General features: G+C 43.0%; 1 protein-coding gene across 1 annotated transcript in view; it reads right to left on the bottom strand.

Annotated features, from left to right (window-relative positions):
- The window catches only part of st18 (ST18 C2H2C-type zinc finger transcription factor), a 412589-nt gene that overhangs the window by 28460 nt on the left and 366954 nt on the right, over window positions 1-17175 (bottom strand). Inside the window, exons 14-18 of the mRNA XM_078540528.1 lie at window positions 14684-14799; window positions 12167-12229; window positions 4591-4659; window positions 2137-2199; window positions 1961-2044 (exon numbers count right to left, since the gene is read on the bottom strand). Of these exons, the coding sequence (XP_078396654.1) occupies window positions 1961-2044; window positions 2137-2199; window positions 4591-4659; window positions 12167-12229; window positions 14684-14799 (395 nt within the window). The remainder of the gene's footprint in view (window positions 1-1960; window positions 2045-2136; window positions 2200-4590; window positions 4660-12166; window positions 12230-14683; window positions 14800-17175) is intronic.

Raw genomic sequence — 17175 nt, 5'->3', positions numbered from 1 at the left:
TTCAAATTCTCTTCTCCACAATGTACAGCCTCCTCAAATCATCTCATCTTCTACCTTTAACCTCAATACTAATTGTGAAAATGTATAGAATTCTTTGAGGATGGAGTTGGACATTGTTATGCTTGTTTTCTTGTTGGAAAACAGGCACAAACTAATTCAATTTATGAGGATAACCTTCAGTGCCTGATTGGTGTTGGAAATTTGTCCTATGCCGTATTCATTCTGGAGTTGTAGAGACATCTCAGGTGCCTGCGTAAAACAGGTTTTAAGCCCCTTAAATATGCTTATAAGGAACTTAATGTCTTTTTAGGACCCAACTTGGAAATTGGTTTACCCGGATCACAGGCGGTATTGGGCCATAACCAAATTTCACCCCATAATCTTCAGTCCATTTCGTCCTTATCTACAGGCTGCAGTTAATGGCATAATTTACACGCACAGGATCAATTTTCATCTCAATAGTGATAGCATGTAGCTCTAACACCTCTCCATCACCTTTCTCCCCATTACTGCCTCCATGCAATCTGATCAGCTACCTGGCATAATGATTCATAGCTTTTTTTAACTGCACAAAAGAAAGATTGTTGTTATTCATTTTGGTCCCCTATAAACTACTTCTTTTCTATACTGACTCCATCCTCCTTCCCTACCAAATATTTAACTGAACCAGGCCAGACAAAGATTTGATGGATTTCTGGACCTGGAGCTGAGCTTCAGAGTCCACATTCCATCCAGTCCCAATATTGCTCATATGCATTGGCTATCTATCCAGCATAGACATTAACTTTAAAACTATCTACCTCATCTTCAAAGTTCTATGGCCTTGCCTCATGTTAGCTGTGTAACCTCCTTCAGCCTTATATCCGGTCCATCATCATTTGGCATTATGTTTATGGCTGTTTGTGCGTCCTGCTTTCCATTTATTCAGCTACATGGGCTTTACGTTTTGGAACACCCTCACTAAACAATTTCTTTACTTTTAAAAATCTGCTCAAAAATGATTATTTTGATTAAGCTTTCAGTCACCCCTCCCAGCCTCTCTCTTTATGCTTTGGCACCTGTGTGTCCATCTACTTCTCTTGCGAAGTGTCTGTGGATACATTTTTTACCTTAAAGGAACCATATAAATGCAAGTTGTTATCACTTAACATTATTTGACAGGAAAAATCCTTTTCTGGGAAAAATTATTTCAACATAATTCACTCATGACCGATCATTTCATAAAAGTGCATTTTTTTTACAGTATCTACTTGATGAAAGGTGAGCATTATAAGCAGGAGGAACTATTTTAGGTTTAATTTTAAAGGTATAGAAAGGACACCTTGCATTTATATAGTGTCTTTCACAACCTCAGGACATCTCAAAGCACTTTACAACCATTGGACTACTTTTGAAGTGCAATGACTAGTGTAATGTGGGAAACGCAGCAGCCAATTTGCACACAAGGTCCCATAAACATCAATACAATAATGAGCAGATAACCTTTTTGAATGTTAAATATTGAACAGGAAAAAAAATCCCTGCTCTTCAAATAGTGTCAGGGGATCTTCTTATATCTACCTAAAATGGTAGACAACGCCTCAATTTAATAATTCATATAAAAGACATTACCTCCAACAGTTTAGGAGGCCCTTAGTACTAGCCTAGATTTTAATACTCAAATCTCTGAAATGGGACTTAAACCCACAATCCTCTGAGTCAGAGGCCAACACATTACCACTGAGCTACGGTTGACATGCCTTGAGGTTATTTCAAATTTTAATTCACTGTGGGTAAAAAAGGTACATAAAGATTTCTTGTGACTTATCTTCAACATATGCTAAACATCATCTGTAGATTAGATCCCATAATTTACTGCCTGATGAATAAACAAAGATTACCTTTTTTAGAAAAAAGTGATGTCAAAGTCATTACCAACTGGCAGAATTTCTAAATAATGGGCTGTTGTGTTCCATCCTACCTGACTAATTCTGAGTCTTCTTTATCATCCTTGCTGGATGTTAGTTTAATTCCACCTTTTTTTGCACGTGGGCATCCAGAGAGGCTGCAAAATAAAATTGATGGTACACTCACATATGGAACATTTGATCTTTATTGGCACAGCCCTTATGTCTTTCAGTATGTTACCATACTTACCTTCTGTGTGAAGCATAATTTCCAGTCACATGACCAGAGCCATCACAACCAGGTGTTGGACACCTAACATAATAAGAGCAAAATATGTTGAGCATTAATATATCATGTACTAAATCTGATATAAATTTAACTTCACTTGTTGGATTATCATTCAACAATAAATCCATTTCCAGCAGATTATTACGAACATAGCAAATCATTGTGAGCGCTGATGAATGCATTACTTAGAAATCACTCTGCACCCTCAAATTGACAAAAATGAGCTAAAGTAGAAGTTCAAAAACATTATCAAGAAGTGCTGCGTATCTTAATTTCAGCCTGCCTTGAAGAAAGCAGGGTCTTTGTTTTATTTTGTGAAGCTACCATCTTGTTGTCAAACTATAGAGTTGGCAATCATCCAGGATTGTCCGAGTATCTCCTGGTAGCCCCAGGGAAAACTGTCATAGAGGCATTTAAAAATTTGTTCTGTTTTTATTTTCATAGAACACTTTTGTTTGTTGGTCATACCAATACTGGAGATCAAAAATAAGGTTGTTTGACTGGGCAGGGTAGTTGGAGATGGGATGTCATGTGATGAAACTTTCAGGAATACATCAAACCAGAGTTGGTATCCCCATCAAACACAAAGATAATATATGTTCCTTAATTGGGCCGTAACTTCTGTGGCATGGCAATCAGAGTCGGATCCTTGTTACTTAACTTAAAATAAAGCTGCTCCTTTCTCGCCTGACCTTCTGACTCGGGCCGGGTGAGAAAGGTGCAATGCAGCAGGTTCCCGAGGCCTTGTGTCCAGGGCAGCTGAGTCAGAGGTAAGGAAGCACTAGCTGCCATAAAGCAGGAAATTTTAAAGGTCCAGCCACTTTGAGCAGCCAGGGAGAAGGTAAGTTTGAAAGGTAAATGGGTAGGATGCAGGGGTGGTTGGGTAAGATGTGGGGGTCAGGTGGTCAGAGAGTGGGGGGTTGTCAGAGGGGGGGGGGGGGATTGGTCAGTAAGGAGGAGGTGGTGAGTGGGTGGGTTATCAGTGCGGAGGTTTGGATGGTCACTGGGGGGTAGTGAATAGGGGAATGTGGTCAGTGGGGGGGTGTTGGGTGGTCAGTGTGGTTCTCCAGCCTTTGGGATACCCCCTCAGATACAATGCCCCGGGGAATGGAAGTTATGGGTCAAAAGCTTATTTTCACAGCTATTCAACATGGGGCAGAATTTTATGGCCCTGTTTCGGTGAGGACGGGGCCGTAAAATGCGGCGAGTCATTATAAATCGCATTGACGACAGCGGGAATGTAAAATCCCGCTGTCGTAAAATTCTACCCATAGAATTTGCTACTTTGGTGCTCCAACTAGATATTGTAAACAAAAAAGATGCACTGTGATAAAATGATTGGTTATGTTAATTGTTAAAAAAATTACATCAATTTATATCTTGATGCAATGTAGGGATTTTGTTCACCTGGAAACAAGAATCCTTTTTGAAACAAAGCCTGGTTTATGAGAACGCTTTTGGGTACTAACAGTCAGTGCATTAGAGTGGGATGAACATAGGTTTGATCCTTGCTTGATCCATTCGCATTGAGATTTGTGACAACCTGGGAGTAGATCCCATGCCTGATGAATCAGCAGTAGAGACATCAATGCTGGCAGCCTCTGTGGAAAGTAGGAGCTTCAAACAAAATGTCCTTGAACTGAAGCAGTGCTATGTCATTTTCTCTCCACATATGCTGCCTGACCTGCTGTGTGTTTCCAAGAATTTCTGTTTTTATTATTGTTCTTTGACTATGAGATATTACAGAATGACCTCGGGTGAATCTCCATTCTGTTTGCCCTCCTTTATTGTGGCGAAGCAGCTAACCTCCACTCTGTACCATTCCTCCCCAAAAACCGTGGCTAAGATTAGGAATGTCAGATGTGAGGAACTGTATACAACTTCATATTGTGCTAATTCACAATGGAACACATTTCTCTGCCACTGTTTTGTACAAGAGATATCCATTCTTAGAACAGCAGATTGTTCCTTTTACCATTTTCCTGAAGAGAGTATAATTCTAAATTTATGACCCTCCATAATGAGTCTTAGCAGGTAATTTGACAATGAAGATTATGGAATCTGAATTAGATCCCATCCTTCCTCCATATACAATATATAACAAGCATAATTAGAGAGCAACCAAGAATGTAAACTCTAACTGATCTCCTCCCTCCATAGCTCAGAGAGACTAATTAACTCAGCAAGTACCAATAAAGCCTTTGGAGAAGCTCAGAACAGAGGATTTCTTGAAGGATGTATTTTTAAAATATACTTGGTTACCGAAAGTTTTGAATATAATCTTCAGTATGCCAACAGAAAACAAAAGACGCTATCTCCCTGTGGTCAGCATGCCTCCTGTCAGTCATTCAAGCCTGACATTGACATACTGAAAAGATATTGAAAAAAATTATAAAATAGACTTTGAATGCATACTTCAGTTCTTGGGAGCTGGCTGCCATAAGACTCTTAAGGCTCTTGTCAGCCAAAGGACAACCGGACACACTGCAAAAAAGGAAACAAATATTTATTTTCCATTACTTTCCTGATAATATATTAACAGTTTCTAAGCAGAAAAAAATATATGATGAAGAAACCTTATAACACCTTTACCTGCAAACAGAGACTTCACGGGCAGAATTTTCTCCCGTTGAGGGGGAAGTTCAGGAGCGGGCGCGTTCAGGCGCGCCTCCGATTGGCGCCCCCGATTGGGGGCGTGCTGCCATTTTACGTGAGCGGGCCGATTAAGGCTCGCCCAGCGTGATGTCCGCCAGGAAGCGCTATGCGCTCCCCTGTGCGGGCGGGGGGGGGTGGATTCCCTAAGCCGAGAGTGCGCTCTTTCACGCGTGCGTACGAACGCGCGCACTCATCTCTCTGAGGTTAAATGCTGCCTCAGGGAGATCGGCGCCAAATTCAAAAATGTTAAATGTAGAAAAATAAAATTTCCCTGACATGTCCCCTCATGTGACACTGTCACATGAGTTGGGACATGTCCATCACTTTTAATTAAACTTTTATTAAATTTTAAAAGACCAACATGAAACCTCATCCGCTCGTGGATGAGGTTTCATGCTTTTTCTGAAGCCCACCAGGGCTCCCGGCCTGCCCGCCAACCTTAAGGCTGGACGGGCAGGTCCTTTAACGAGCTCAATTACTTTTTAAATGGCTTCAATAGGTCGTTGACAGGTCAGTGAGCGTATAGCTGATTCGGCTGCGCCCCCGCCAACCTGAAAATTGAAATGCCGCGGGGAGACATCGGGAGTTCCGCCCGACATTGTCCCACGTCATTTTATGCTTCGGCGAGCGAGGCCTGCCCCCCGCTCGCCGACCTCAATATCCTGCCCCATGTTTAGATTCAGATGATCCATTCAGACAACAGGATGTTTCTGATTATTTCATTGGGTATGTAAATATTTAAAAATCCAGTCGTTATATGGGATTTTGATGCACTCATTAATAAATTAATTTGTTGCAGGTTATAGTTAACTTCATTACTGGCATTTCAGAATGATACAAAATATTTAATTAATGACAAGCTGCTGAGTGAGTGACTTAATGTACATCATCCTCCTGCCATCATTAACTACCTTTCAGAAATGTATTATGAGCATTATTTATCTTTACTGCATAATTTATACATTTGGCTTTGAATTTTGGCAGAAGCTTATATTGAAATATTAAAATAAAGTCAAGGGATATGCTCTGAAATTTTTGATTATCAATATGGAATTCTGTGTGACATAAAGGAAATTCTCAATTTGAAATGCATTCCAAATGAGCATTAACATTTTATATTACATTTCTTAAATTAAACCTGGACACATTTTTTTCACTCTGTTTGTGAAACTGCACAATGGTTTGTATAAAATTGCATGCTAGTACAAACTTGGGCCCAGCACAGCTAAAACACATTTTTACCATGCAAATATATTTTAACTTGGGTTGGTTTTTTTTCATAAATTATGTATGTTTTATTAAAGGCGTTCATAAATGTTAAGGTTTTTTTAATTGCTTTTGGAAACAGATTGAGAAGGTTTCCATGTACTGGAAAAAAATATATTTGTGACTTTTTCTTCAATGGAAAAACTCCAAGAGAAAGCTCAATTTAAATCACTTAAGATTCAGATGTAGTTCCTTTAAAATCACTAACATGCTATATTATTGCAGTGTGTCCAGTTAGATAAGCACAACAGTCACTTGAGACATTTTGAAAACAAATACACAGCTTACAGGAGAGCAGTTTTTAATTTAGCCACAAACCGCGGGCCAATTTTCTGTTTCTAAAAGATACAGTTGCTGGCAGAACACATAATGGAGAAATTATGCATATTTTTTGCAAATCATTTTTATAACTTGTGATCCAGGCTTCAGTTATCCATACTTGTGTCTGAGAGCAGAAGCTGTAAAGCACCAGGTGTTATTAGCAAGACTGGAGTTAAATCACTGTAACTTGCACCTTATCCAACAGCACCAAACCTTGTACCCATGCATTACATGCATATGCAAGCCTTTATTCCTGGCCAGTAAAAGTTGAATGTTTTCATCGCGCATTTCAGAGTTGCTGCTTTTTAAAACTTAATAAAACAGCTTTACAGTAAATTTCTAAACAATCTAGAAAGTACATTTGACTCCAAGAGCACCTGTGAGCTGATTTCCAACACATCACTGCACTTCAGTCAATTCATGACCCAACTCTGCACTCATATTATCATGGGCTAGATTTTCATATTAGAGGTGGGTAATGGGAGTCAAGGAATTTCCTTGCTTGGTACACCCGCCTTGCGAAAAAGCACCTCGAAAAGCACAATTTTTGTTTGGGGGTGGGGGCGGGGTGGTGGGGGCAGTGCATGCTGGAGTTGGGCTCTTCACTCCGGAAACAGTTTGGAGGCAGCCACAGGGGCTGTTGAGTGTTGAAGCGGGCTGGTTAAAAGGCCTGCCTTTGTTTCTCTAGAATTTCATCCCTCACATCTCACGATACCACCCTGTGCCCATACATGCCAATGCTTGCAAACACATGCCTCCCCAGCCACCGCCAATAGCCATCATAACGCTCCATGCCAACCCATGCCCCCTACCCACCCACGCTCCTCATATGCTCTATGTTAACCCATGCCACTCCACCTATCCCCAATGACCCCTCAAGCTCTCCATGCCAACCCATGCAATCCACTCAACCCCAATGTCCCCTCAGACCCTTCATGCCAATTCATAGCAATTCTATGTCTATTCACCAAGTATACACTCAACATAGAAACAATGAACCCCACTGTAACAATGACTGTGGACAAGCTTTAAAAAACTATTCATAACTTCCTTTAAAAAATGGTGTTATTCCAACCCTATAAAAGTATTAATCAAACAGACCTTTAAAGTATCAATTGCAGAAAGTATAAGCACTTGACATGTTTTTACCTAGTGTAAGAAACATTGAGCTATTGGGCAGAATTGTCCCAGATTTACACTAAGTGTGGTAATGGGTGGGAAAAATAATGTTTCACCTGCTGGCTGCAATGGCGGCTTTTCGCATTGCATTATCCCATTCCCGGCACATCCCACCTCATTAATTATGCATCCCTGGGAAACATGCCAGGTCGCTGGTGGGGCAGCCTCTGATTTGCTTGCCCCACCGTCACCTCAGGCCCTCAGTAAACTGGGCGCCATATTCAAAGGTCGCCCCTGCACAGAGCTAGCACACTTCAAGGGATAGGAAGCTGCTGGGAACTGATGTCTGCCAAAAGAAAGAAACAGATTGTCGCAAATTTAGCTATGTCTCCCTCAAGTGCCTACTGGACACAGTGCAGGCCCACCGCAAAGTCCTCTACGCCCACTCTGGGCGAAGGCCAGGAAGCAAGGTCACCAATCCAGCATGGGAGGCAGTGGCAGCTGAGGTCAACGCCAGTGCCCTGCAATAGAGGACAGCCATCCAGTGCAGGAAGAGGATGAATGCTCTCATCCATTCTGCCAGGGTAGGTCACTCTTCTCATCACTCTCAACTCACACACTCACAAACTCATCACGCAACAACAGGGATCTCACAACTCAAGGGACAACACCACTAACTCTCACACACACCTTCATATCTCCATCAGGCTCATATCCTCTGCAGCTCGCGTCCTCATCTTGTCCATGGCTCCATTCACCACAAACATTCCATGCCATGTGTCCCACTCACACTCCCTCCATCTGTTTTCATGCAGGAGAAGCTGGCTCACAACAGCAGGGAGAGGTCCCAGACCGGGGGGTGGAACGGCCCACATTAGACCCCTCACTCAATTTAAAGAGTGTGCCATTGCACTGACTGGTGAGGATGTGGACCGTGCTTGTGGTGACAGTGAGGTTGGCAGCAAACACCCATGTGAGGATCCTGCATCACATCATCCCTCTCTCAATGCAACTGTGAGTGCTCTCTCTCCTGCTTTTGATTGTGCTGCCATACATTACTTATCTCTACTTTGGTTCACAGGGAGCGTTGCCAAGTGACTGACACCCTCAGTCAGCCACTCCCTCAGCTCCATCCATGTCCTCATCTCCAGCCAAGAGAACACTTCCTCCATTGATGAGCTGGAAATAAGCAGCCTGGAAGACCCATCACAGCGCTTACCCACACCCTCCACTAGCGAAGAGACGCACACCTTGGTGGGACCTAGATCTAGAGCAGACTCGAGTTCACAATCTGCCGGTCACTGCACGGAAAAGTATCCATAGTAGGAGGAGGCAGGTTCAGCCGAGCCCAGCATTCGGAGGACTGTTGGGGAAGAGGCATCTGTGAGGTCCGGGTAAGATGATGAGCCTCTGGACTTGGTCTTCCAACTCATCTTGGAGAGCCAGAAGGCGGGGGACGATCATACAGAGCTGTTGGAAGCCCTCAACAGAGTGGCATGTGAGTTGGAAGAGCGCATCTGTCTGGTCTCTACTGAAGTGGTGCCTACATGTGTATGCACTGAGATCTCCATGGGGAGGATGGCAGACACCACGGAGACCCTGGTTCAGCAGAACACGGAGACCTGCACTCCATTGAGGTAGCCATGAGTGCGTTCCTGTAGAACACAAGAGGGAAGCGGGGCACCTTGATGTGCCCTCCCCACCCCCGGCCAGGTGCTCCTTCCCCTCAAGGAGTCAGGCCAGGGCCCTCGGGCACCCGAAGGGAGGAGGATCGGCAGCTGGACACCCCAGGGTCATCCACTCAGGAACCCCAGAGGCTGTCCTCTCCCTCCAAGTCCCCTTTGCCTGTGACCCCCTCAACCTCATCCTCTGGCACCTTAGAGGGAGCAGCTGGCCCACAGGAAGACAGCCAAAGCAAGCCGGGGCCCTCAAGGCCTCAGTTCTCCAGAGGACACATGTCGAAGTCATCAGAGGCAACAGGGCCAACCATTGCACAGGCTGTCTCCACCCCTGCTGCGGATGTCAGGGCAGCACCTAGAAGTGTTAGGCCTAGAAAAGTTAAGAATTTCTGATCACAAGTGGTTGCACGGGTGAACACATTTTGTCACTTTATAATCTGAAAATATATTCACTTTCACTGAGTAATGTGTATTGGTGTCTTTCAGCTTCATTTACAGGCTTCGTGAGCCCTCCCCATGCATACCCCCCAACTAGCAGTTCAGCTGGATGCAGCCAGACCCCAAGTGGTTCTGGAGGGAGATGTGTGTGTGTGTGTGTGTGTTTGTGGCAGGGCCATTCCCCCATGCACGCTTCCTCCATCACAATCATCTCAATGTCCTGAGCATTTTCAGTGCTGCCTGCTGGGGTTTGCTTTCAGTTGTCCATCTGAGCCGACCTGCATCTCCGCCCACCCACTGATCACACTCCCATGCAGCCCTGTGCCCATCCAACACAAGGCTCCTCTCACTTTCAATTTCAAAAACATGCTTGTATTAAGGTTTCTTCTCAGCACCCCTATCCTTTCCCCTCCCTCAGTCACCTATGTCCTTTCCCCCATCACTGTTGACCTCCTTGGCATCACCTTCTGCCTCCCCACTGTCACCTACTAACCAGAAACCTTTTCTTTCCAGGATGCCCAGGTGAACGTGCACATTCCTGAAAATCCCACCGCCATCCATATTCATCTCCTTGACCTCCTCCTTCCCACCCCCAGGGTCCATGTCTGCCTCCGAGTCCCCAACAACCACCGTTGCTGTCCCTTCTACTGCTACTGTTGCACCCTCACCCACCCATCCTTCCGGCTCACTCTGCCCTCTCTCATACTCACCATTCCCTCCCACCACCCCCACCCCCAGTTCCCTCCCCAGGAGGAAGTCATTGACTCCACAGACCCTTTCCTTACATGTTCACCAGGACATCCCCCAACTTACTCCCTCCTCCACCCTTATTCTCTCCTCCCTCCAGACTCCTTCCTCCCCCTGGATTCCTTCCCACTTCCGAATACGTTCCTCCCCCTCAAAGTCCTTCCCCCTTCCAAACTCCTTCCTCCCACTGAAGACCATCCCCTCCTCCAAAGTCTTTCTTCCCTCCAAACTCCTTTGCTTACACCTTCCTTCCCCATATACCTACATCTCCAATTACTGCATTCTCCCCATTATACCTTCCTCCCCCCGTACTCCCTCCATCCCTCCCCAGCCTCACCTCTCAACACGTTCGTTCCCTCCCTCCCCATCTCACTCCGCATCTTTGTTCCTGCATTCCCAAACTCACCTCCCCTTGACACCTTCGTTCCCCCCCACTCCCAACATCAACTCCCTCACCTGGAACCTTCATTCTCCCTCTCAACCTCACCAACCCCACAGTACATCTTCCTCTCCCAGTCAAACCTAGATCTTCCTTTCCCACCCCCATCCCCACCCCGGTACACCTTCCTCTCCCACTCACAGCTGGACCTTCCTCTCCACCCCTTGATAATCATCCATAGCAGCTCATGGTCTAGGCTGTTATGTCCCGAAGCAGACCTCGGGCATCAATGGAGACCTCCCACCTTCCGTGAGCTGCTTCGCGGCAGAGCCATGTCCATGAGAATCTGCCCAGCATGTGATGCAGGTGTTCCTCCCGGGTCCAGTAGCTGTCAGGCTCCAGCATCTTCTGCTGCTCAGATGTCCGCGATCTGAGCAAGGCCCTAATAGTAAGTCCCAACTTCTGCACGTCACACTTGTCAAGACCTGTTCTGAGCCGGCCTGTTTTCCTGCCGACCTGGGCTGTAAATTTGACGTAGGCAAATGAATCTGGCAAGCAGGCAAGATGATGAGATGCATGTGCATTGAAGTTAGGTTTCTGATGTCCAGTGGCAGGAAAGGTGGCCCGCCACTGATGGGTAGAGCGGACGATCACAAACTTGTTTCACAACGGCGTGAAACTGATATTTGGCCTCCTTGTCATACTGTCCGCTCACACCCACCGACGTCAATGGGGCTGGAAAATTCCAGCCTTTGACAAAATAGATCTAAAAAAAAATCCTGTCAATCTAGCAGTCTATTTTCCCTTGTGTGCACCTGTTTCAGCAAACTAATGGAAGTCTAGGCTTTCAGCCAAGCCTCATTATGCATGCAGGAGTCCTTGAGAAGCGGGTTTCACTCCACCAAAATTATGGGGAGGTAAGAGACACTTACCCCTGCAGTGGAGCCAGTCAGGTCGGGAATGCAGGTCCAATACCTTCTCCTTTGCTAGCGAAAATTGTAGGCACCAGGAATGGGGGTGGGAATCATGAAGTCAGGTCTTATCCGCCATTTTTAAAGTTCCGTGGAGTCATGGAGACTCTGTGAAAATCAAGCCCTATATCGCTGCAGATGGAAACTGTTTTGCAACGATGCAAAGTGAATGTGCAACTGCATCCTGTGTGCATTAAAAAAATCTGTTTTGAAAACCTAACTCTCTCACAAAGAAGATAAACTTCAGCTCAAACATAAGCACCTCTGGCACCTGCACAATGAAACCAATAATGTGAAACCACAACAATGTAACTACACATTGCAATAAAAAGCCTGCTAAAGTATCATTGGTTTATATTTAAACAAATTCGTGGTTCTTATAGTTGTTTGGGAGTGAGGAAAACTGCTTTAAATACCTGCGGTGTGATGCGTAATTTCCAGTTACATGGCCACTACCATCACATCCTGGAGTTGGGCAACTAGGAAAGAGCATAAGAAAAAAGACAGTTAAATTAACAGCTCTAGCAACAATAACAGCAGCTCCAGGCTTCCAAAGTAGATTATTTAAGTCAACAATATCCATGCCTATGTATTTAGGAGAGGTGGCTATGACTTGATTTCGCTACTCAGAGTTACATCTTGAATTGTAATTTGACATCTTATTATTGTGTTTAGAGGACAATTCCAAGCTCTCAAAAAAAGATTTTTTTTGACATTCTGCAGGAAAGCTTTTGTAACCAGTTATTACATAGAGTGTTTGTTATCCCTTAGCTGTTATTTTACACTCTGAAAAGGGGGAAAAAAAAACCTGTAAATTAGGAGTCAAAGGTTATTGGGGGTGGGAAGGAAACTGGAGTTGAGGCCACAATCAGATTAGACATGATCTAATCAAATGGCAGAGCATGCTTGAGTAGTTAAATGGCCTACTCCTGCTCCTAATTCGTATGTTTGTACATATGTTAGGAGGGTTCCTATGTATACAAGCAGCAGAAAATTTTGGCAAAGGTTTCTAGCGATATCTTCACAATAATTAATAGTACTCTTAGGAATCAGAAGGCAGTTTGAAGCAAGTAAATAATTTTAAAAAAAGACTTGCATTTATGTAATTCCTTTCTTGACCTTACGACATTGTAAAGTGATTTGCTGTCAAAGAAGTACTTTTGAAATGTAGTCACTTTTGTAGGGAAATACAGCAGACAATTTCCACATAGCAAGGTCCCACAAACAACAATGAGATAATGCCTAGATAATCTGTTCACCTCGTGATGATTTTGGTGGAGGGATTAATATTGGTCAGTACATCGGGATGTCTCCCCTGCTCTTCTTCAAGTAGTGTCATTGGATCTTTTTATGTCTACCTGAGAGAGCACAAAGGTCCTTAGTTTAACATTTCATTTGAAAGATGGCACCTGACAGGATTCCATCATGAAAGTGTCAGTCTTGAAACTTGTTTATCCTGTGCTGGTGAAAGATGAATGCAAATTAGCATTAGAACTGAATTTAAATCAACTGTTCTGTATAGTGAGCTTAATATACCAGTTGATTGGGGCCCAGAGTTTCCTTTCAACTCATCTACCTGCCCTCTCAGGTAGACATAAAAGATCTCATGACACTACTTGTGTAACTACAGCGATACCCATAATTTCATAGCACAGCATGATTTGTGACATGGCAGTGCTGCAGAGTTATGTTAGGTACTTTTGCAAACACTTTTTACCTATTTATTTTGTCAGTATACTAGTCAGGTATGATTCCATGTATGATATTTTTTCAATCTTGTATTTAATCCTTCAAACGCTCTGCTAATCCAAGTCTGGGGCACAGAGACAGAACTAGGCTTCATTGAGAGTTAAGAGTTGTTGAAGAGAAAAGAAGTGTTTGACACATAGGTAACTCATCTTCTTGAAAGTAACTTTATCAATTGAGTTGTGGAGTTTCAGTTGAGATCATGAGTGAAGAGGTAATAAATGAAGAGTTGATAGTAGAACCAGTTGCTCTTGCAGAGAGCCAGCCTGGACATGATGGGCTGAATGGTCCCCTTCTGTTTTGTTATCTTTCATGATTCTATGATTAAAGCTAAGAGGTGACCTCTGTCAATTAAACTACTGAAAGTAAATGAAGAAATGAAAGAAACAAGACTTTTCCCGCTTCATCAAAGGATATGGAGGAGATGTAAGCATTTCAACTATGGCACATGGAAAAAATAGGAACTGTGAGCATCAATACAATGCAATCTGTAGGACATTGATAAATGTAGAGGAGACAGGAGTAAATGGGAAATGCAAAATATCTGGCACACTGATGGAATATGCATGTGGACAAAAGAAACTAACATTTTCTTGGATGATTCTTGGTTTGCAATATTGTATTTTTCCATTAAAATGAATACTTAAGTTGGCATACTGCAACATCTTTAGTGTATGGAGCATTAAAACAAATTCAATAATGCATAGAATAATGCAAAGGTGCACTCAAGCAAGTTTTCATTCCATTCACATATCATTATAATATTAATGAGGACACAAAGGTATCATATTCCTGCTCAGCAGGAAGGTATCTAAATAGAAGATTAGAATAAAAATGTCACACACAAGAGGAGATTACATGTGTGCAGTATCTTTTTTTTTGATATAAGATTTGAAATCTTTTCTCTTCCTCCCCAGCTCTCTTGCTTTGTCAAATCATTCAATGAGGTTGATGCACAACACTGTAAAATGGGTGAGAATGAATTAAAACTCCCCTAATTTCCATTTGACTTCAATGGAAATTTAAAAAAAACAGTTGCTAATTCGCTTTTACCCACTTTACACTGCCACCCAAAGACAAATTGCTCCATTAATTATTGCAACCTGCAATCTTCATATGTTTATTAAATGATGGATGCAAGTTGTTGTACACTTCAGGTAAGTCATGTATGGTGAGCTGTAACTTACGTTATGAGCTCTTTCTTTGAGTCTTTGCTCAGAATTTTGGACTGAGAACTTGGAATAGTAACCTCACCAGGGTATCTCCTCTCATCCATTCCTTCCTCTGAGCCAATATCTTCTTTCTGTGATCACATCAAATCAAATAATAAATAAACAGATATGGTAGAGTTTCCAGTCTGGACATAATTGGCAGTTTGGGCGCAAATTATTGCCCAAAATTGCAATTGATTTGCAGAGTGCTTTTTTCCTCCTGAGTTTCTACTCAAGCTCATTAGCTTACCACCGAATGCGAAACCTAACCTGAACCAGTGCAAATGCTTAAACTGTCTTTTAAAAATTAAAAAGTTAGAAATTTTAGAAATTAAAAAAAATGCTTTAGAAAGTATTCCTTCATATATTTAAGAGCAGTACCAGAACAACAACTTGTATTTATACAGTGCCATTAATGTCCCTAAAGTTAAGGTGCTTTACATGAATGTTATCAAGCAAAATTTGACACCAAGCAACATGAGGAGATATTAGGGCAGATGATCAAAAACTTGGTCAAAGGGTTTGGTTTTAAGGAGTATCTTAAAGGAGGAAGAGAAGTAGGTAGAGAGGGAGATGTTTAGGGTGGAAATTTCAGACAGCTGCAAGCACAGCCGCCAATGGTGGAACAAATAAATTGGGATGTGTAAGAGGCCAGAATTGGAAAAGTGCAAATATCTCAGATCGCAGGAGATTACAGAGGAAGGGAGGAGTGAGGCCATGGAGGGAATTCATAAACAAGGATGAGAATTTTAAAATTGAAGCTTTGCTTAACCAGGAGCCAATGTGGGTCAGGGAGCACAAGGGTGATGGATGAATAAGACTGAGAGGGCAGACTGGGCCTCAGTTCAATGTCTCCTCGAAAAGACAAATCCAGGTCCTGTTATCACTGGAAATCAATCCAGCCCAATTTACCAATCCAAACTTGATGCAATTTGGTAATCTCACTATGCCATATGAAAAATATGAAGAGAAGAGTAAAATTACCCCTCTTATTTAATTTTAACAAAAAGTAGGTATTAGCGTAAAACGTGGAACTCTGCTTGATAATTAGGTCTGCGTTCTTTCTACGTAAACAGAACATCATTGTAGTATCATTGATGAATATTAGTAGTGTTAACCTTGTAACTATCATAGAAACATATTGGGCTGAATTTTTTTTATTCATTCATGGGATATGGGCATTGCTGGCTAGTCCAGCATTTATTGCGCATCCCTAATTGCCCTTGAGAAGGTGGTGGTGAGCTGCTTTCTTGAACCGCTGCAGTCCCTGTGGTGCAAGTACACCCATAGTGCTGTTAGGGAGGGAGTTCCAGGATTTTGACGCAGTGACAGTGAAGGAATGGTGATATATTTCCAAGTCAGGATGGTGAGTGGCTTGAAGGGGAACTTCCAGGTGTTGGTGTTCCCATGCATCTGCTACCTTTACCCTTCTAGATGGTAGTGATTGTGGGTTTGGAAGGTGCTGTCTAAGGAGCTTTGGTGAGTTCCTGCAGTGCATCTTGTAGACGGTACACACTGCTGACACTGTGTGTCGGTGGTGGAGGGAGTGAATGTTTGTTGATGGGGTGCCAATCAAGTGGGCTGCTTTTTACTGGATGGTGTCAAGCTTCTTGAGAGTTGTTGGTGCTGCACTCATCCAGACAAGCGGAGAGTATTCCATCACATGCCTGACTTGAGCCTTGTAGATGGTGGACAGGCTTTATAACCAACAAAGGAACAGCATCTGTTGCCCATTAGACTTGCCCTGACATGTTTAATTTCCATGAGCTTTTTGCACAGCAAGTTTCTGCAAGTACAAGTGTGCAAGTTAGGGGGAAAATGGTGGCATGGAGTGATAACGTCACTGGGCTAGTAATCCAGCGGTCCAGGCGAATGCTGTTGGACATGGATTCAAATCTCACCATGGCAGTTGGTGGAATTTACATTCAATTTTAAACCTTGAATGTAAATCTAGTCTCAGTAATGGTGTCCATTGCAACCATCATTGAGATTGGAAAACCCATCTGGTTCGCTCATGTCTTTCGGGGAGGGAAATCTGCCTTCCCTGCTCGTCTGGCCTATATGTGACTCCAGACCTACAGCAATGTGGCTGGCTCTTAAATGCCCTCTGCAATGGCCTAGCAAATCATTTAGTTCAAGGATAATCAAGGAGGGACAACAAATGCTGGCCTTGCCAGTGACGCCCACATCCCATGAAAGAATTTTTAAAAAGACTTTGAAACAGTGCCTCCTACAGGGGATATGGGATCTTTAGGGGGCAAGCAATGGTGCATTTCCTCAACCAATCAGGTTGAACAATAATTAATGAACAGGAAATGCAAGATAGAATGCTTAATTCAATATCAAAGCAAAATAAGGAAAGCGAAAAAAAGATTTGTTTATGAGAAAAAGAAAAAGCGACAGAAAGTAAAAGAAAAATATTTTTCAACAATATTTAGCAACAATTAAAAGCAGAATGAATGGGACTT

The sequence above is a fragment of the Cetorhinus maximus genome, chromosome 4, assembly GCF_964194155.1.
Source record: "Cetorhinus maximus chromosome 4, sCetMax3.hap1.1, whole genome shotgun sequence".
Lineage (NCBI taxonomy): Eukaryota > Metazoa > Chordata > Chondrichthyes > Lamniformes > Cetorhinidae > Cetorhinus > Cetorhinus maximus.
This window is presented reverse-complemented; position numbering and strand designations above follow the sequence as displayed.